Raw genomic sequence first — 17560 nt, forward strand, 5'->3', positions numbered from 1 at the left:
TGTTCTATATAGAACACACTAAAGCAGCTTCTCTTGGCAATGCTGGAAGATTCCACCTTGGCCCTGGAGGGAGTGTCCAAACTACTGGTGCAGCTGATGTGGAGAAGAGAGCGCTCTATGGCCAGCTATACTTGAAGTGCTCCAGGGCAGATTCCGACTAGTTCAATATGTGGGGTGTTATCAAGACCACTGGCAACCTTAGGTTCAGTTTTCGTCTTGGTAAAGTTGTGCAATCGCAACCCCAGCATCACTGCTCCCATTACCAGAGTCTGTGCCAAGTAATTCATTAAGAACATGGGTCCTACCAGAAGCAGAGGCACGGTTTCAGAATCAGAAGAGTGGTAAGGGGGTAGCAGCTGAGATAATCGTGTAAACATCCTTGGTTGCAGTCGGGTTGGCACCGTTTCAGTGTTGGACAGCACTATGGAAGGGCCGTCATCATCCAGTCGATGCCGGTGGCAGCAATTCCCGTTAAAATCAATCAATCAATCAATCATAGTACTTATAGAGCACACTACTTACCCGTGAGGGTCTCAAGGCGCTGGGGGTGGGGGGGTTGCTGCTACTGCTCGAAGAGCCAGGTCTTGCAGAGTCTTCTGAAGGTGAGCAGGTCCTGGGTCAGTCGTAGGTGGGTGGGGAGGGTGTTTCAGGTCTTGGTGGCAAGGAAGGAGAAGGATCTGCCACCGGAGGTTGTACGTTGGAGGATGCGGGGGGACAGCGGCGAGGGCGAGGCTGGCGGAGCGGAGTTGTCGGGTGGGGGTGTAGAAGCTGAGTCGCTCGTTGAGGTTGGCTGGTCCGGTGTTGTGGGTGAGTAGCTTGAAGGTGATCCTCTTTTTTTCGACGGGGAGCCAGTGTAGGTTTTTCAGGTGGGGGGTGATGTGGCTGTGGCAAGGGACGTTGAGGATCAGTCGGGTAGATGCGTTTTGAATGCGTTGCAATCGTCGTAGGTGTTTGGCCGGGATACCTGTGTAGAGTGCGTTGCTGTAGTCCAGCCTGCTACTGGCGAGGGCCTGGGTTACCGTTTTTCTTGTTTCGGTGGGTATCCACTTGTAGATTCTGCGGAGCATGCGGAGGGTGTTGTAGCAGGAGGAGGAGGAGACGGCGTTGACCTGCTTCAACATAGAGAGGGAGAAGTCGAGGATGATTTCCAGGTTGCCTGCGTGGTCAGTGGGTGTCGGTGCTGTTCCCAGCGCGGTTGGCCACCAGGAGTCGTCCCAGGCTGAGGGGGTGGATCCGAGGATGAGGACCTCCGTTTTGTCTGAGTTCAGCTTCAGTCGTCTGTTCTTCATCCATTCGGCGACGGCCTTCATTCCCTCGTGGAGGTTGGTTTTGGCGGTGGGGGGTCTTTGGTGAGGGAGAAGATCAGCTGGGTGTCGTCGGCGTATATGATGTTGAGATCGTGCTGGCGGGCGAGGGGTGCAATGTAGACATTAAACAGTTTCGGGCTGAGGGATGAACCCTGGGGAACACTGCAGATGATGTCCGTGGCTTTGGAGCGGAAGGGGGGGGGGGGAGGTAGACCCTCTGGGTTCTGCCTGAGAGGAAGGAGGTGGTCCAGTTCAGGGCCTTCTCTTGTATTCCGGCTTCTTGGAGGCGTGTCTTTAGTTTGCGGTGGCAGACCGTGTCCAAGGAGGCTGACAGGTCCAGGAGGATGAGGGCTGATGTTTCACCGTTGTCTAGTTGGATTCTGATATTGTCCGTGGCAGCGATGAGGGCTGTCTCGGTGCTGTGGTTTCTTCGGAATCCGGACTGGGATGAGTCTAGGATGTTGTTGTCCTTGAGGTAGCGGGTCAGTTGTGTGTTGACGACTTTCTCTATGACCTTCGTCGGGAACAGGAGCAAGGAGATGGGCCAGGAGTTCTTGAGGTCCGCCTTGCGTTTCTTGAGAAGGGCGCTGATCTCGGCGTGCTTCCAGCTTTCCGGGAATGTGGCTGTCTCGAGGGATATGTTGATTACTTTCCGTAGTTGGGGTGCATCTGCTTTGTTGAGTATGTGGTGCGGGCAGGGGTTTGAAGAGAATCCTGAGTGGACGGAGTTCATGATCTTGCGTGTTTCGTCGTCGTTGACGTTGGCACAGGAGGTCAGGCGGTTGGTGCGGGAGATGTTTGCAGGGTGGGTGTAGTCTGGCGTTGTTGCGGCGGTCGTGGTGTTGAAGCGGTCATGGATGTCAGTGATCTTGCGGTGGAAGAAGGTGGCTAGCGAGGAGCACAGTTCTTGTGATGGAGGTATGTCGTTGGTGCTGGGGTTGGAGAGTTCCTTCACGATGCTAAGGAGCACTTTGCTGTCGTGTGCGTTGTTGTCCTGGCGGTTTTTGAAGGAAGATCTCTTGGCTGATCTGATGAGGTGGTGATGTCTTTGGGTGGCGTCCTTGTGGGCTTTGTGGCTGTCCGGTGTTCGTTCGTGTAGCAGTTCTTCTCCAGTTTCCGGCATGCTCTCTTGGAGGTTTGGAGCTCTTCGATGAACCAGGTTGCTTTCTTGCTGGTGCGGTTGTTGGGTGGTTTCTTGAGCGGGGCGAGGGCGTTGGCGCAGTCGTTGATCCATTGTCTGAAGTTGCGAAGCGGCGGAATTCGGGTCGGTGGGGTCGGTGGGTGGGTTCTGAGCGAGGGTGGTGACCAGCTGGTCTGCAGTGATTTTGCTTCAGTTGTGGCAGGGCCGCTGTTGGGTGCGGTGGTGCATGGTGGGTTTCTTGTAGGTGAAGTGGATGCAGCGGTGTTCGGTCCAGTGGAGTTCGGGGGTGTGGTCGAAGGAGACGTGGGGGTTAGCGGAGAAGATGGGGTCAAGCGCGTGGCCGGCGGCGTGGGTGGATGGATGTGGTGACGAGTTGTCTGAGGCCGAGGTTGGTGAGGTTGTCTATCAGGGTGGCGGAGTTGGTGTTGTTGTTGTTCTCGAGGTGGTAGTTCAGGTCCCCGAGGAGGATGTAGTCCATGGAGGCAAGAGCGTGTGCTGACGAGGTCAGCCATGGAGTCACTGAACTTTTGTCAGGGTCCGGGGGTCTGTAGACAAGAGTTCCTCTGAGGGTGGTATTGGGGTCGGTGTGGATCTGGAAGTGCAGGTGTTCGGCGGTGCTGAGAGTGTCGTCGTCTGAGTGGGTGGAGACCTTGAGGGAGGATTTGTGGACGATGGTTATTCCTCCTCCAATTCTGGTGGTGCGGTCTCTGCGAGAGATCTTGTAGCCATCCAGGATGGCTATGGCGATGTCGGGCGCCGAGGAGTCGTTCCACCAGGTCTTAGTCAGGAAGGCGACGTCTGGGGGAGAGGTGCTGAGCAGGTCCCAGAGCTCGACGGCATGTCTGCATGCGGAGCGGGTGTTCAGGAGTATGCAGTGGAGGAGGTTGTGTCCAGTCCTTGGTGGTTTGGCGGTTCTGTCGTTCAAAGATGGGTTGTGGCATCTGGGATGGGGTCAGTACTGAAGTTGGTGAATCAGAGGCCCAGCAGGTGCACCAGAGGGATGGCAAGTAGCCGCAGTGTGGCTTCGCAAAAGTCCTTATTATGCTACAGCGTTGTCAAGGCCCTGGAAATTCCAGATGCCGCAGAAGGTTTTAAAAATGGTCTCAATGAGATAAGGGGTAGATCTGGAGCAATGTCTGTTGGTGCAGATATAAAGAAATAGATGTCGGTGCACATGGGTGGTACCTACACAGGCACGCGCATCTCGTAGAACCAAGTCGACGTGGAGCAGTGAACGCTTTTGTATGGTCAATGTAAAAGCTAAGCGCTCTCTTAGATCACGACAATGGTGTCTCATTGTAATGTGAAGGATGAGGTGGAGCAAAGAACGCTGGTGAGGTGCTCGATTGGCCAATTTGAATGCACACACAATCACAAGCCAGAGGACATCAAGTGGAGGGTCATCGAAAAATCAAAAAGATAATTCCCAATGCCAGAGGCAGGTCCATCTCTAAGTCACTCAATTACAAGAAGTGCAGGTGGATACATTCTCTGAACACAGTACAGGATGGGCTCAATGAGAAAGAGGAGACGGCTAAACAGATGGGAGAACTGTGAAACCATGTTTTACCCCATGCGTATCTGTAATTCTCATGGATTAGATCTGACATACCCTGATCCTGATGACATATAAGCCTTTTGTAATATATCTTTCACTATGTAATGAGCTGAGGTACAAACAGAAACGCAATGAGTACACCATTTTGCTATGCAGTGAGCTCAACCTGTGGAAAAAGTTTTATGTTCATGTTTAATACTGAATAAATTAAGTTGGCATGAATCAATTGCAGTGATATTTCTATTAAGAATAATGTAAGACATGTAAGCTGCTATCGTGTAAATTGCTGAGTTTTAAACTAAAACGCAATGAGTACATTAATTGTTTATACAGTGAACTGAACCTGTACTACCTAATGCTCATTATGTCCGGTCGGTACGAATCACTGGCGCCGACAGTTCTGGATAGGATAATGCATGTCTACATTTTCTTATGATTATCAACAAGGAAAGAAAGCGTTTTTTCATATATTAGTTGGTCGCAAACAAACCCCTCTAGTGGCACAATTCAGTCCGTTGAACTATCCTTCTTTACCTGACCCACTTTTGCATCATACTCTGAATATGGTGCTCACCGAAGTATAGGCTGATCACACCGGCCCGACTTATAATTAATCTCTGTGCCTTTTCCACCTTTTGAATACAAGCGTTAGGGGAACGAGTACAAACGGGTTGCCAACCAATGTTCCATTAAGCCGACATTTACCACCTACGCCCCAGTGGCCGTAATGGTTGTTCTTTGTAAACAGATATTGATCAATAGAAAACGCAGTTAATCACGAAGATGACACTTTCAATTTCATATCCTCTTCCAGCCATGGCGGAAAGGACGCCTCCCGGGGTTTCTAGGTAACGGGGGACGCGTTACTTCAGGCTCCTTCTAACACCAGTGAGGCAAGCAATCGTGTGAACGCGCCCAGCGCGTTGCTTAGCTACGAGGTGACGCTCTGACGGTGGAACGTCCTCGAGGCGGGGAAACTGGTTTATACAGGCACCGATCACACTCTACTTCCCTGAATGTGAATCGGACGGCGAGCTGACAGCGAAAAAGGAAACGGATCGCGTGTGCTGCCTTGCTACGAGAAACCCAACTGATTTCCAGGTGAGCAAGTGCCTGTAGGCGCTGCATCGTGTTAGGTAACTCAATGATTCCCTTGCGCTCTGGTACACGTTGCTGGTGCTCAAATTGTGCTAGAGAATACTAGGATGGACGCGCCTAATCGCTGTCCTCCTGTTTTGTTAAAGATCGCTTTAGTGTAGCGGCTGGAACTATCATCTCCTTAAATCAATAAAGGGACACTGGGACTGACGTGGTCCCTAGATTTGGTGAGTGAATCTGTACACTAGAGAGGCTGAATGGGCCTATATTTAGCTTACCCATCTGTCGCAGTTAATTCAGCCAATTCAGTTGTCTTGCTAACACACGTAATGCAGATATGGCCTTGATTACCATACCCCTTTGTTTTATTAGAATCTACCCTCAAGAGAGTGAGACTCCTTACCATCTAATACAACCCGTGATTATCTTACAAGTCAAGCCTGGGTCCTACTCATAAGAGATCTCATAGGTGAGTTGAGAACCAATCGCTGCAGCTCACCTTGTTAATTTTAAAAGAGTTTCACGTAAATCCCCACCTGACGGTATATTAATTCCACCAACAGACGGCACATCCCCCTCTTCCTGCCCCAGAGTCCTGATGAAGACCCGCATTGACCCAAGAATTGGGCTCTCATAGGGTCGAAACGTCGACGGTTTAAAATCAATTGGACCAGCTGAGAGTATTCCACAACACAAGCCAACAGAAGTGGCACACTGGAATAATTGCAATTGAGTGCCAAACTGGCCAAACAATCCCCTTCCCTTCGCTCACCTATACATAGAGTCACTATTTTATGTCACAATTGCACAACATGTCACTGCGCACTTGAGATCACGTTCACATTATTTGATGCGCCGTTCTGCAAATGTACTTGATTCTTCATTGATTTTTCATGAATTGATAAAGGGTACTTATGAATGCACATAATTCATAAAAAATTCTACCTTTACCCTATCAGGTGTGGATTTGCAATATTGTTTTGTGTGAAGTTTTGATTGAAGTAATCAACGACTGATGAAAATCTTGTACGAATAGTTCTCATTATTTTTTGAAGCGATCAGGTTGCAAACCCGACCGAACCATTGTTTATGCTAATACAATTTGAAATGCTGTCATGAATACTACCCGTTTTCTTAACACCAATACATCAGGGAAAAAAGTGGTGTAAGGCTTCTTTACAGATAGTGCCTGAAGTTTGTTCACATGACATGTTGACGCAATGGTAATAAGGAAAACGGTTTTCAGAGTCAAGCACCTCAAGGAACAGCTATGCAACATCCAAAGCATGCAAACAAGAAATGTCAATACGAGAATAAGATTCCAAAGTCGCATCACAAATGACTTGGGAGTGGAAACGTACTTAAAACCTTTTAGAAAATACATAAACTGGTGATGCTAATGAAGACAATTGGTGAGGTAAACACAAGAGAATCAAAGTGCCGAAAATCAACCTTTAGGAAGGTAGGAAAAAGGAATACTTAAAAGTAGAGCAGAGCTCCAGTTAACCCAAAAGAAGTTTCTCAATAACAGGGAAAAAGATGGTCATGTGACCAAGCGCTTTCCTTCTGAGGGGTTACTATGTGAACATGTTGCGTTTGAACAATTAGAGTGACTCTGATAAGAAAAGGGAAATACCTTTGCATAGGGTGCCTCGCTTTCTCGGACTAAAGGTGCATGTTACCACACCCACTAAGCCCTTGCACAATCTTCTTGACTTCTGTCCTTAAAAATGAGATGTAATGTCTTCAGCAGTCTGAGTTTTCTTTGCTTTTCATGCAAAACAGATAATTATTTAGAGACCTGTTGCAACAGATGCTTACAGAGCGCATGTATTTATTATCTATCTGCTTTGGGAATACACTCAGAATTTATTTGTAAGTTCGCACAAGAATGGAATCCCAATAGTTTAGGTTTAGGATACTAAATTCAAAATAATATGAAAAACAGCAAACATTCAGGAAAAATTCAAGGAAACTGTAGTACACATGTTCCATGGAATGCAACCACTGAGTATGAGTGAAGCATGTTCCAGTCTAACTGATCCACCCAAAAAAGGGAACTTTAGATGGTACATACCAGAGAGGGTCAAGGTGGCAAGGCCACATACACTATCAAGCATGTATACTACCTACCATGCCAAGCTCGATATAAACTGCCTTGAAAAGTACTTTCCAGTGAAGCTGAGGTCTAATAAGTGCCTGTCATTTATGCAGGATGTAATGAGTTTTAGATATCTCTTCAATAAATTTACTATCCTTTAATGGCCACCAGGAACACGGTGACCCGGGAGTCTGAACCTCGTCGCGCACTTTGCGTCTAATTTATAACTACGTCTTTCATACGAAAATTCGCGATCCACTAACCCACTTGAGAAGACGAACTTGTATAACTCACAGTATCTGACTGTGGGTGTACGTTTTTTCGCTCGGCCTCCACATTTTCCACTACCACAAAGCTCCCGGGAGTCCTGTCCGATTCTACTCAGTCGGCAGTGACCTTCCAAATATTCTTGCTACCATTCATATCGGTCAAGGGCCCTACCGGGTCGGAAGTATCACCGGCTGAGCGACCTCCAATGTGTGTACAGTAGCGTCTGAGCCCTGAAGATTCGCGCAAGCGATGAAACACGGGTCGGCTGGCTGCTGTTTTACTGTTATGGAAATAAAGAACTGAAGATTTCAGTCCACACAAGATTCTGTCGTCTCTCTGCCAACTTACCTTTTGTGACCTTTTGCTTATCCTACGATATGATTACTGATTGAACTCTTATATGTGTGTGCATAGGGTATTTGTTTCATCTTCCCACTGGGCCCTCTTATAGCGAGACAGGAGGCCTACCAAATTGGAGATGCATCCGTGTGTGTCAGCACCAACCACTGCTCTCAGGAAGCTGCATCAATACGGAGAAACCCCAACAGAGACATCATCCATGTCTGAGTACCCAGCAGGGAGACAAGGGGAGGGGATGGGTCCCACGTCTTAATCCTCCCAAGGATCATCCTTAGGGTGCGTATAGATTGTCACACCAAAGTCCTCTGCTGGAGAGAAGGGGCTAGGGCTAGCTTTGTTTGAATTGACCCCTGAGGGGAAGTCGCAGAAGGTGAGGGAGATGGAGTTGGGGCTGGAGAAGTTTCAGGTGGAGGGCTAGAAGTAGTGTCCTAAGGCCTCTTGGAAAGCACCAGCTGAGGTGAAGTGTCCAGTTTTGGAGATTCCTCGAAGGAGAGTTTTCTTTTTTGGGCAAATTACTCCCAGTGTCAGAGCTCTTGTCTGTGCGGGGGTGAGTTAAGATCCAATATCTTTCATCACACTCATGTTGAAGCCTCTCGAGGATGGGCCTTTTCTCTGGAGTTGGCTGTCAACGGTCTCAGAGCTGATGCTGGGTTCGGAGCGATGTAGCTTTTAGCCTTGAAGGTTCGGCACCGACATGCAGTCACAGATTCGAAGTCTGATGGGAGTCAGAGGGCTTAGCTGGATCCTACTTCGGCTCAGACGCCTTATCTCAGAGATAACTAGAGTCCATATACGGTGGTGTAGCCAGAGGTGACAGAGGTTTGTGCGCAGGGCTCAAAGCCCCCAAGGGGGTGGTGCCCTGCTTCAGTAAGCAGCTGTTTATGTGTCTTGGAGGACTGTGAAGAGGCCTGTGTAGAGCTGTGGGTGACAACCGTACTTGCGCATCTCTGTGTTGTCTTAGTGAGAGGTCCGACTAAGTGGCGTCTTTGGGTGCCTCGTTCTCCTCTTGGTGCTCCTCCTTTTCCAAATCCAAGGAGTCAGATCCAATGATCTTGGGGTTGAGTTTTTAGGTCGGCACGCCGGGGGTCTCACAGAACTCTTCTTCTTTGCCATTAAGTGGTTCTGACTCACTGAAGATGTCCAGCATCTCCGATGAGGACTGAAACATCTTATTGTCGGTCCACCACTTGCCTCTCCACTGCTGAATGGTCTTTTTATTCCTGAAGGCCGAGAAGTAATCGCAGCGGGTGTCGACGCGCTCTGCGGAGAGTCAGTGGTTGCAGACAGCGCGGAGATAGGCCCAGTGGAATTTTGAGTGGCACTTAAACCATCTTTGAATGGCATACGATCCATCACTGTCTACACATTTTCAATCCATGGCATTGATAAGGAAAATGCAGGGCACCAAAAAGCAAGGGTGCCCCAAGGGCCGACTGGCCCAGAATTCGATGAAGATGTTCGGAGCAGTGGACAAAAAGGAGAAAAGACTGAATGAGAGCCGACGCACAAAACTACTTTGGCTTACTGGAAGGGAACACAATATTCAGCGTTGAAAGCATTGATACGGGAAGCAACTTCAAAACACGTCTGTTTCCAATGGTGGAGAAAAACAATCCAAAAATAGACTTGTGCCAGGCACGCTCACTTCCAGGGGAGGAATCGACTAATTCACAGGAATAGAAAGACTTCTTTCTAGAAACCCGGACAAAACACTAGATCGGAGAAGTATGCAGAGCATGTGAATCTACAGTCACACGTGCTACGAACATAATGATTGACAAGAATAATGATTGACATATAAGGAATATATAAAAGAGTTTAGAGTAAGTAAGCATACATACCCGTCTCCTGACCGATCCAAGGACTGACAACTACCAGATATTGAATTTTCAGCGCTGCTTAGACGGTCCAATACCTACATGAAAGAGGTTATAGTATGAGGGACTAACTAACACACTGAGGACTAAAAGGCAGAAGATCCTCTAGTAACATGTGGAATTCTAAGAAGTAAAACCACAAAGAGAAAAATGTACTTACCCGTAATTCAAGTACCTTGTCACTGCTAATCACTTTCAATCCATGACTAGTAAAATGGCTCTGCACATTTGGGATCATCACAACAAAAAGAAAAAATGTCTATAATAGGCAACATTGTTTCATCTTTATTTTTCCTTTTAAAAAATACATCTAATCAGCCCAATTAAACAGAAAATTTATTTAGCTGATTAAACAGGCTTTAACATTTTTAAATACCAAAAAACTAAGTAAAATGTAGACTTGGAAATGCTTTACGCACAGAAAGATACGGATGTATGACGTTACCACGTATACTTTTACCAAGCATACCTTTACAACGCGGTATTTACAACGAATACCGTTACAACACATAGCTCTTAGAGGTGCTGGATAGTGGTAAGTATAATTTTCTATTCCAACTCCAATCCCCGTGGACACTAGGGAAGGTGTTGGATAGAAAATTAAACGTATTCCCTATCCTAGAGCGCCCCCTAGCGCAATGCGTTGTAATGGTATGCGTGGTAATGCCTGCGTTGTAATGGTAGTGCGTTGTAAAAACTTCGTTGTAAACGTTGCATACCGAAAGATACACTGACATCACACCTTTACGAATTTCAGAAGCTACCAGTCCTTCCATCATGCAGTGTATGACAGAGAGGAAGTTTGATTTATGTAATACAGTGGAAGACATCCTTAAATTCTCTTACTATGCTCTGGTACATGGGGATGTGCAGAGCTGTTTACAGAATTAGAGAGAATACCCACAGCCAAGATCTAGGGTTACAGGTGCTTGTTCCGTCTCTGTCATGGGAGGTTACCTGATATTAATCAACAGAAGAGCCCAGTAGCAAGCTAAATAACATTCTGTTCTGGATCCAGAAGCATAGCCTGCAGAGGAATCTAACTTAAACAAATAACTTGTGTAGAGAAGTCTAACTCACTAGGTTAGCCACTCTGCAGTCAGAATCAATACAAACCAATACCTCTAAAACCAATACCTTTCAAAGGCGGGGATGTCAAGGGGTTATGATGAGCTTCACACCTATTCCTGGCTGTTCTTAACCAAAGGCCACATGTCTGCCCACCTGCCATATTCGTCAAACCCAAGAGCAATCTGGCTGAGTTTTTGGGCAGAGATGGCTCATGGTGGGTATGCAGCCTATATAAAGCTCCATTCTGCTCAGTTCACAAACTTGACCAGGTCATCTTGGTCTTTCAATGAGTTTGTGTTTCATGCTCCCATGCAACCCTCTGACTTTTTGCCCTTGATGTTACTGTTGATAATGCTCTTCTTGGCTGCCTACCCTAATGGTAGAGCTTCTCTGTAGACAGAGGCAGTATTGGGACTTGCAAGGGACGGACTACAAGAAAGAGATCTTCATGCAGGGTGCAAGAGGTAAGCGAAGAAGTGGAGGAGAGGGGCGAAGTTACCCAGAAAGTGGCAATGCGATGCAGGTTGTTGGAGAAAGATAACACCAACAATTATTAACCACTGGCAGGCACAGAAAATACTGAATGCCTCGTAAAAGCAAAGGCAATATCTTTATACAGTTATTCCTTGCTAGCCCCGCTTTGGACACCAGGTTCTCAAGTTGAATGCGATAATATGTATTTCAATGATCTCCTTCTCTAACTGTTTCACCTTGTACCCACTAGGCTTTGTTCAATAAAAGATAGGGGTGGGGGTGGTGGGTAGAAGCATAAAAGCAAAGCAACAGACTGATGGTAGCTAGGCCTCCAGCTCGATGTCAGTTCTTGGCTCACAACCCATTAGGGTAATACAGAAAATGCCAAACCTAGAGGCTGAGAATAGAAACAATGGCTCTGCTGTAGTTCAAGGTTTGGTTTTTGCATGGGTGACCAAGGTGAACTTGTTTTAATGCACACGCCAGCACTGAATGCAAAAGATAGGGTATTGTACTTGACTAGAAACCTGGCTGGTGCTCGTTTCGTGGTAGGAGGTCCCCTTACTGCTGGGTAGACTAACAAGCATTTACAATGCAATAGGTCTCGCAGCACTAAAGTTTGAGTTACTGGCATTGTAAATGACAATGCTTTGCATAAAAAAAAATTTAATTTGCAATTGGTATATAAACATTGTTTGTGAATGGTTAGCTGTTGCTTATGCTAAGCAAAGTTGCCAGTAATATAGAGTGCTAGTCTTGCTTGTTATAAGCATGCTGATTTAAAGCGATCTGATACCTGCGGGTAAAGTTTGCGCTACATAAAAGTGAAAAAAAATAAATAAATAAAAAAAGCCTAACTGTACCACGTCCGTTCTTATTCTGCGATGCCACATATCTTTGGGTCCCTGTACTTATTAACTGCACCCGGCTGTGGGAAAACCTCCATGGCAGGAACAACGTGTTCCGGGGCAGACAAAGGCAATGTAGCCACTGTCCTGTGGCTGCACCGCGGGGTAACAGAGTAGGGGCAGGAAGGCAGGCAGTTGGTAGTGCTGTGCCATAGCAGTGTAGTTGTCTGTGTATGCTGGGCATGGTGGTTGCTATTGGCTGACAAGAAGTGGTGAGGAGGTGCCGGTTCGGTATGAATGCTTACCGATCTTAGGCAGGCGACAGGTAAAACAAGGCAGTACTAAGGAGGCACTACTAAGCCTTTTGACCAATGAAAAGCCACAGTTTACGGTGGATAATGACAAGCCAATTAAAAATGTGGATGGAGTTTCAGGTCCCTAATTCAATGCAGCATGCCTCGCAAAGCATGCACTGCCTAGGCTCAACCTAAAAAGTAGTGCTTGAAAGCAAGCAGCGGAAGAAGAGATGCCAGCCAATTAAGAGATGGCAGAGAAGTACTCAAGGTCCAGCCAACTGGAACCCACTTTCGCAATAGCATCAAAATAAGAGAATTATCATTATAAGTACCATCCTTAATTTGCATCATTTTTACCTTACATACTCTACAAGATAGTTGTTAAAATACAATTTGACAGGTCAAAAATGTGTAAGACACTGACCCGGGTTCCCATTACATTCAAATTAGACTGAAATAACGAACTCTGCTAAGCCAAAACGAACACATATTCAGAACAATGTACTTTCACTTCAAAAAGTTGATTATTGTATAAAAACCTATTGTCAAATGCCAATAAATAACCGTTGTCACTAAATTCTGAACAAGGAGATAATGGAAGAGAAATAAAAACAAGGCATATATTTGTCACCAAAAATAGAGAGCTATCCTTAGATTATCAACAAATTGTTTGTATATCACATCACTCCTGCGTCAGCGTCACCTCCCCCCCATTCCACCCCATCCCCCTCCATTCACTTCCAACCGAAGTTTTAGTTGTAGAAAGCTGCATGGCAGCTATGGTAAATATTAGAGACCCAGAGTGAGGAGAAGCAAAATGAAATCACTGTATACCCACACAATATTACAGATCCACCCACGAACACCGCTGACACCCCGGTACCTACTATATAGCTAGCATGCTCATTAATACACAGGGTTCCACATTGGCGTGTGTTAATATACAAGTATTACCTATCCTAATATTTGGCAGGCACTCTTACTTTAAAATCTGATGTAGCTGATAGTTTGAGCAGGGGTCAACCATAACTCCTATAAATTGTACATTAATCACACAGAATTTAACGAGCATTGCTAAAAATGCTAGTGTGAAAAACGTTCTGACGAAGGTTTCTATTAACGTTCTGTTGGTGCTTATCCATACAAAACATAAGTGTCCTTACAATGAGTAGAAACAAAAAGGTTTGCAAAAGGGCAAATATATTCCAATGTGCTAGCCCTTCAAATGTTTCAATGATTATCAATTACTTTTGGTTCACGCAACCCCGCTGTGTGACCATATATAATAGCCTTCTGCCGAAGGCTAAAACGGTTGTTAAAACCCCTGAACCCCGGCTCGAGCCTATAACGAGAGAGAGGGTCTTGAACAACCGGCATAGCCTGAGGTAGAAGGGCTAATGTTCATATACATTGAAACCACAGGTTATTTAGAGATAATTGGGGGGAGGGGCCACTGTTCAATAGCTGACTAGCAAAGAAATAAAGGTTTTTACAATGGCCAAGGGACAAAAACACCAATGTGGAAAAGGCCGTGTCTAACACTTATACGTAAATATTCACTGCAGTTCCTAAATATAAATACTCGCTAACCAGGCCATACTAACAAAAGACATAGGTTGCTATAGTGTTTCCAGGTAAGTAAACATACACGACGTCCACTACCCACACTATTCTAGCTTCTCTCGTTACAGCCAGTCTCCGTTTCACCAAACTGATATTGCGGACGCACAATCCACCATATAAAATAATAAGAATGGTTTCATCCTTTGGGCGTAAGGACTAAATCACCAATGAGATATGATGTGTCCCTTCAGTTCCTTTTCATGGAGCCTTGCCTCCTATTTTATTTAAATTCGACAGCAAGTCAAAACTAAGGTTTTTTTCCCCCAATCTGACATATTTGTAAGCATATCCGAACGGGAATTGTTAACCTATCGCCCGCCTCGTTGCCCGTCGCAAGACATTGTACATCTCTCTGAAATAAGCACCTGTGGTCCACAAAGTGACAGGCCACTAGACAGGTCGGTGAGTCGGGTGCCTGCTGTAAATCTGCAGCCAAGTCAAACCTAGCTGTCACAGACTTTAGTCTTGACAGCAGAAGTTCATCATTTCATCCTTCTGTGAGCGATAAAAATATGCACCACTTAGTGCACTGGATATTATCAAGCATTCACGTGTGGAATGGCACTGGTGATTGATGGTTGGCTCTTCCTGCTGCTACCGCGTCACCCGCCATCCATTCCCAAACAAGATTTTAATTGTAGAATGCTACAATGCAGCCGTAATTACTAATTATTTGACACCCCGAGTGAGGAGTAATAAAATTACATCAATGTAGGCCCCACAGGGTGGCATATGAATACCACGATGTTACGGACACACCCACGAACATTGAGGACGCCCCGTTACATACTACACAGTTAACGTGACCGTTAGGCCAGCACATACACAAGGTAGATAGCGGATTTAAAGGAAAAATGAATTTTTGTTACCGCTTGGATGCGGGGAACGTGCACACTGCGGCGGATTAAGGCTGCGTTGACGGTGGTTGCTGTGTGCGTGAGAGAGGAGACGCGCCCAGGAAGCAACAAGGACCGGTAAAAGGGTGGCTGAATGACTGCACAGAGCGCAACGTGTCGCAGAGCAGCCAGAACTAAAACAAGCCTTACCTGAAAATGTTAATGTGGTGGGACTCGCTGTACAATATCTATATTAAATCTCAGCCAGGTGGACCGCTGCATACCACAGCGAGTGTAATCTGGTGCCCACTGTCAGCATAATACCAACAAGTTGACATTTAGAGATCCGCGGACGCTGGAGCACAGGAAGTCCAGTGAGTGCCGGAAGTCCAGGAGCAGCGGCCGCCGGCCTGGCCCGCGCGCAGCAGCCACCGGAGACGGCGAGCGTCCACGGACGTCACCTTCATCATGGGGCTGTGGCGCGCGGTGGAGACGCTGTCCCCGTGAGCGTGCACATCGGCAGCTTCGAGACCAAATTGGAGACTGACTCCCGCGCGCGACCAAATCCCATGCCCGCGTGGTCAGCTCTTATCTCTCCCTCTCCCATTGACGATGCTGCGCGTGTGGCCAGCTCTTGTCTCCACTCGTTGTCGGCTGAGCCAAAGACTATAGTTCTCGGCGAGAACGCGCTTCGCGCGCTTCTAGCCAAGACCTAAAAAGGGGTTTCCTGGATGCCATCTCCTGTAAATCTACTGCTATTGATAACCTTGTATTCCTTATGCCGGAAGGACAGAAATTGCCTGGGTTACAGACAAATATGATATCCTGTGATTCAACGATGTCGCAGAGGTTAGAGAAGGGCCCAGCAGCAATCACTCAAGCTAAACAGAAGCAAACTGCCATGGCTGAATAGTACACTATGTTAAGCAGTCAAAGACACATCTTTCCATTAGGTGCATGACCCAAGAATCAGAAACTCACATAGGTTGCCTATACAGTGACAGTTAAGTAGCAGAGAATGTACTTGGGTAGGCAAAAATAATGAGGGATACTGTCTGTCCAAAAGATTGTACTGCACCATGTAATAATCGAGATCAACAGGGCAAATACACCCAATAAATGTGCTTCTATGTCAGTATTTACGCAGGATGATGGAAACAGGGCAAGAGAGCTGGATATTACTATTGACATAGCAGTCTCGAATATTGAATTGCTACATGACTGCAAGCTCCTCATTCACCCAGTCCATTAAGATTGGCTGTGAAAGTATCTCAAAGCACTGATCTGCTTTCATCTGGTGCTATAATTAGTAGTGGTGCTTCTGGACCTAAGATAGTTTAAAGTGGGTGCACTACAGGTGACCATCATGGCTGCAGAAGGCTCTAGCCGCTGAAAAAGAAAGCACAAAAAGAACAATTGATGGATAGAATGCAGAACAATGTCATACATTCACCCCAGGACAGCGATCTGGGCCTAAATCCATCGTTCTTTTGCTCACCATGCCATTCCAGTTTGGACCCAGCCATATGCAAATCAGTCTTGACCCTGCACCCAATGGGAAAATTCCAGCCTGAACTGCCAGGCCAGGTCCTCCCTGGTCTGGAAACAAGCATCCTAGGACCGGTTTCGGGCTTTCAGCCCTCATCAGCCAGGACAGCTTGACTCCAATGGCAAGAGAGCATGGGACCCACTTCTAGGCATACACGTCCCACTCGGGGTGACAAAGGCAAAAAGAACAATTGATGGACAGAATGCAGAACAATGTCATATATTCACCCCAGTACAGCGATCTGGGCCGAAATCCATCGTTTTTTTGCTCACCATGCCAATCCAGTTTGGACCCAGTCATATGCAAATCAGTCTTGACCCTTTACCCAATGGGAACAGTCCAGCCCGAACTGCCAGGCCAGGGTCCTCCCTGGACTGGAAACAAGCATCCTAGGACCAGTTTCGGGCTTTCAGCCCTCATCAGCCGGGATAGCTTGACTCCATTGGCACGGAGAGCACGGGACCCACGTCTGGGCATACTCGTCCCACTCGGGGTGCCAATGCATTTGTTCACTGTAACACTTTTTGCCCTTCTTTGTTTGCTGTAACACTTTTTGCCTTCATTTGTTTGTTGTAACACCTTTTTCCCTTCATTTGTTTGCTGTAACACTTTTTGCCCTTCATTTGTTTGCTGAAAAAGAAATCAGGCAATTCTTGATTCATGGAGTAAATGAAGGTAAATGTGTGACTACATCCTCTGTTGAAAGCCGAGTAAGATGCTAGAAGTCCCAGACCCCCTTTCCACCACATGGCAATGATTAAAGCCATACGCAACATGGCCGCTCGCAGTATGCAAGGTGGTGACAGCTGGTGAACACTCTGTTTCACAGGTGTTGGGGGACACAGGCTGTTAGAGAGCCTCTGAGTGGCTATGTGGCTCTACAAGAGGAGGAGAAAGCCTGCATTCTTCTCTGGGGGCCAGTGAGGATTTGAGTGGCCAGGCAAAAGGAGCAAATTTAGGAGCTGTGGGAGTACACAGGTTTCTGCTGGAGTGCTGTGGGATTACATGGACATAATATGAGATGGCAGAGCAGGGATCACCAGATCGCCATTTCTTCCAAGGTGTGACAAAGAAAAGATGAGAGGAAAAATAGGACCTTACTGCTGTGAAGGGACATGAGGAAGGAACACCGCATTACACTTGCTTGAGGT

The 17560-nt window shown here is 46.8% G+C and overlaps 1 protein-coding gene across 2 annotated transcripts in view; it reads right to left on the reverse strand.

The window, feature by feature from the left end:
- MAP3K3 (mitogen-activated protein kinase kinase kinase 3) overlaps positions 1-17560 on the reverse strand; it is a 1347292-nt gene that overhangs the window by 544545 nt on the left and 785187 nt on the right. For both annotated transcript variants that reach the window (XM_086923814.1, XM_086923815.1), the window contains exon 8: positions 9677-9750. In XM_086923814.1, the coding sequence (XP_086779940.1) occupies positions 9677-9750 (74 nt within the window). The remainder of the gene's footprint in view (positions 1-9676; positions 9751-17560) is intronic.

Source organism: Lissotriton vulgaris, chromosome 5, assembly GCF_964263255.1.
Source record: "Lissotriton vulgaris chromosome 5, aLisVul1.2, whole genome shotgun sequence".
Classification (NCBI taxonomy): domain Eukaryota; kingdom Metazoa; phylum Chordata; class Amphibia; order Caudata; family Salamandridae; genus Lissotriton; species Lissotriton vulgaris.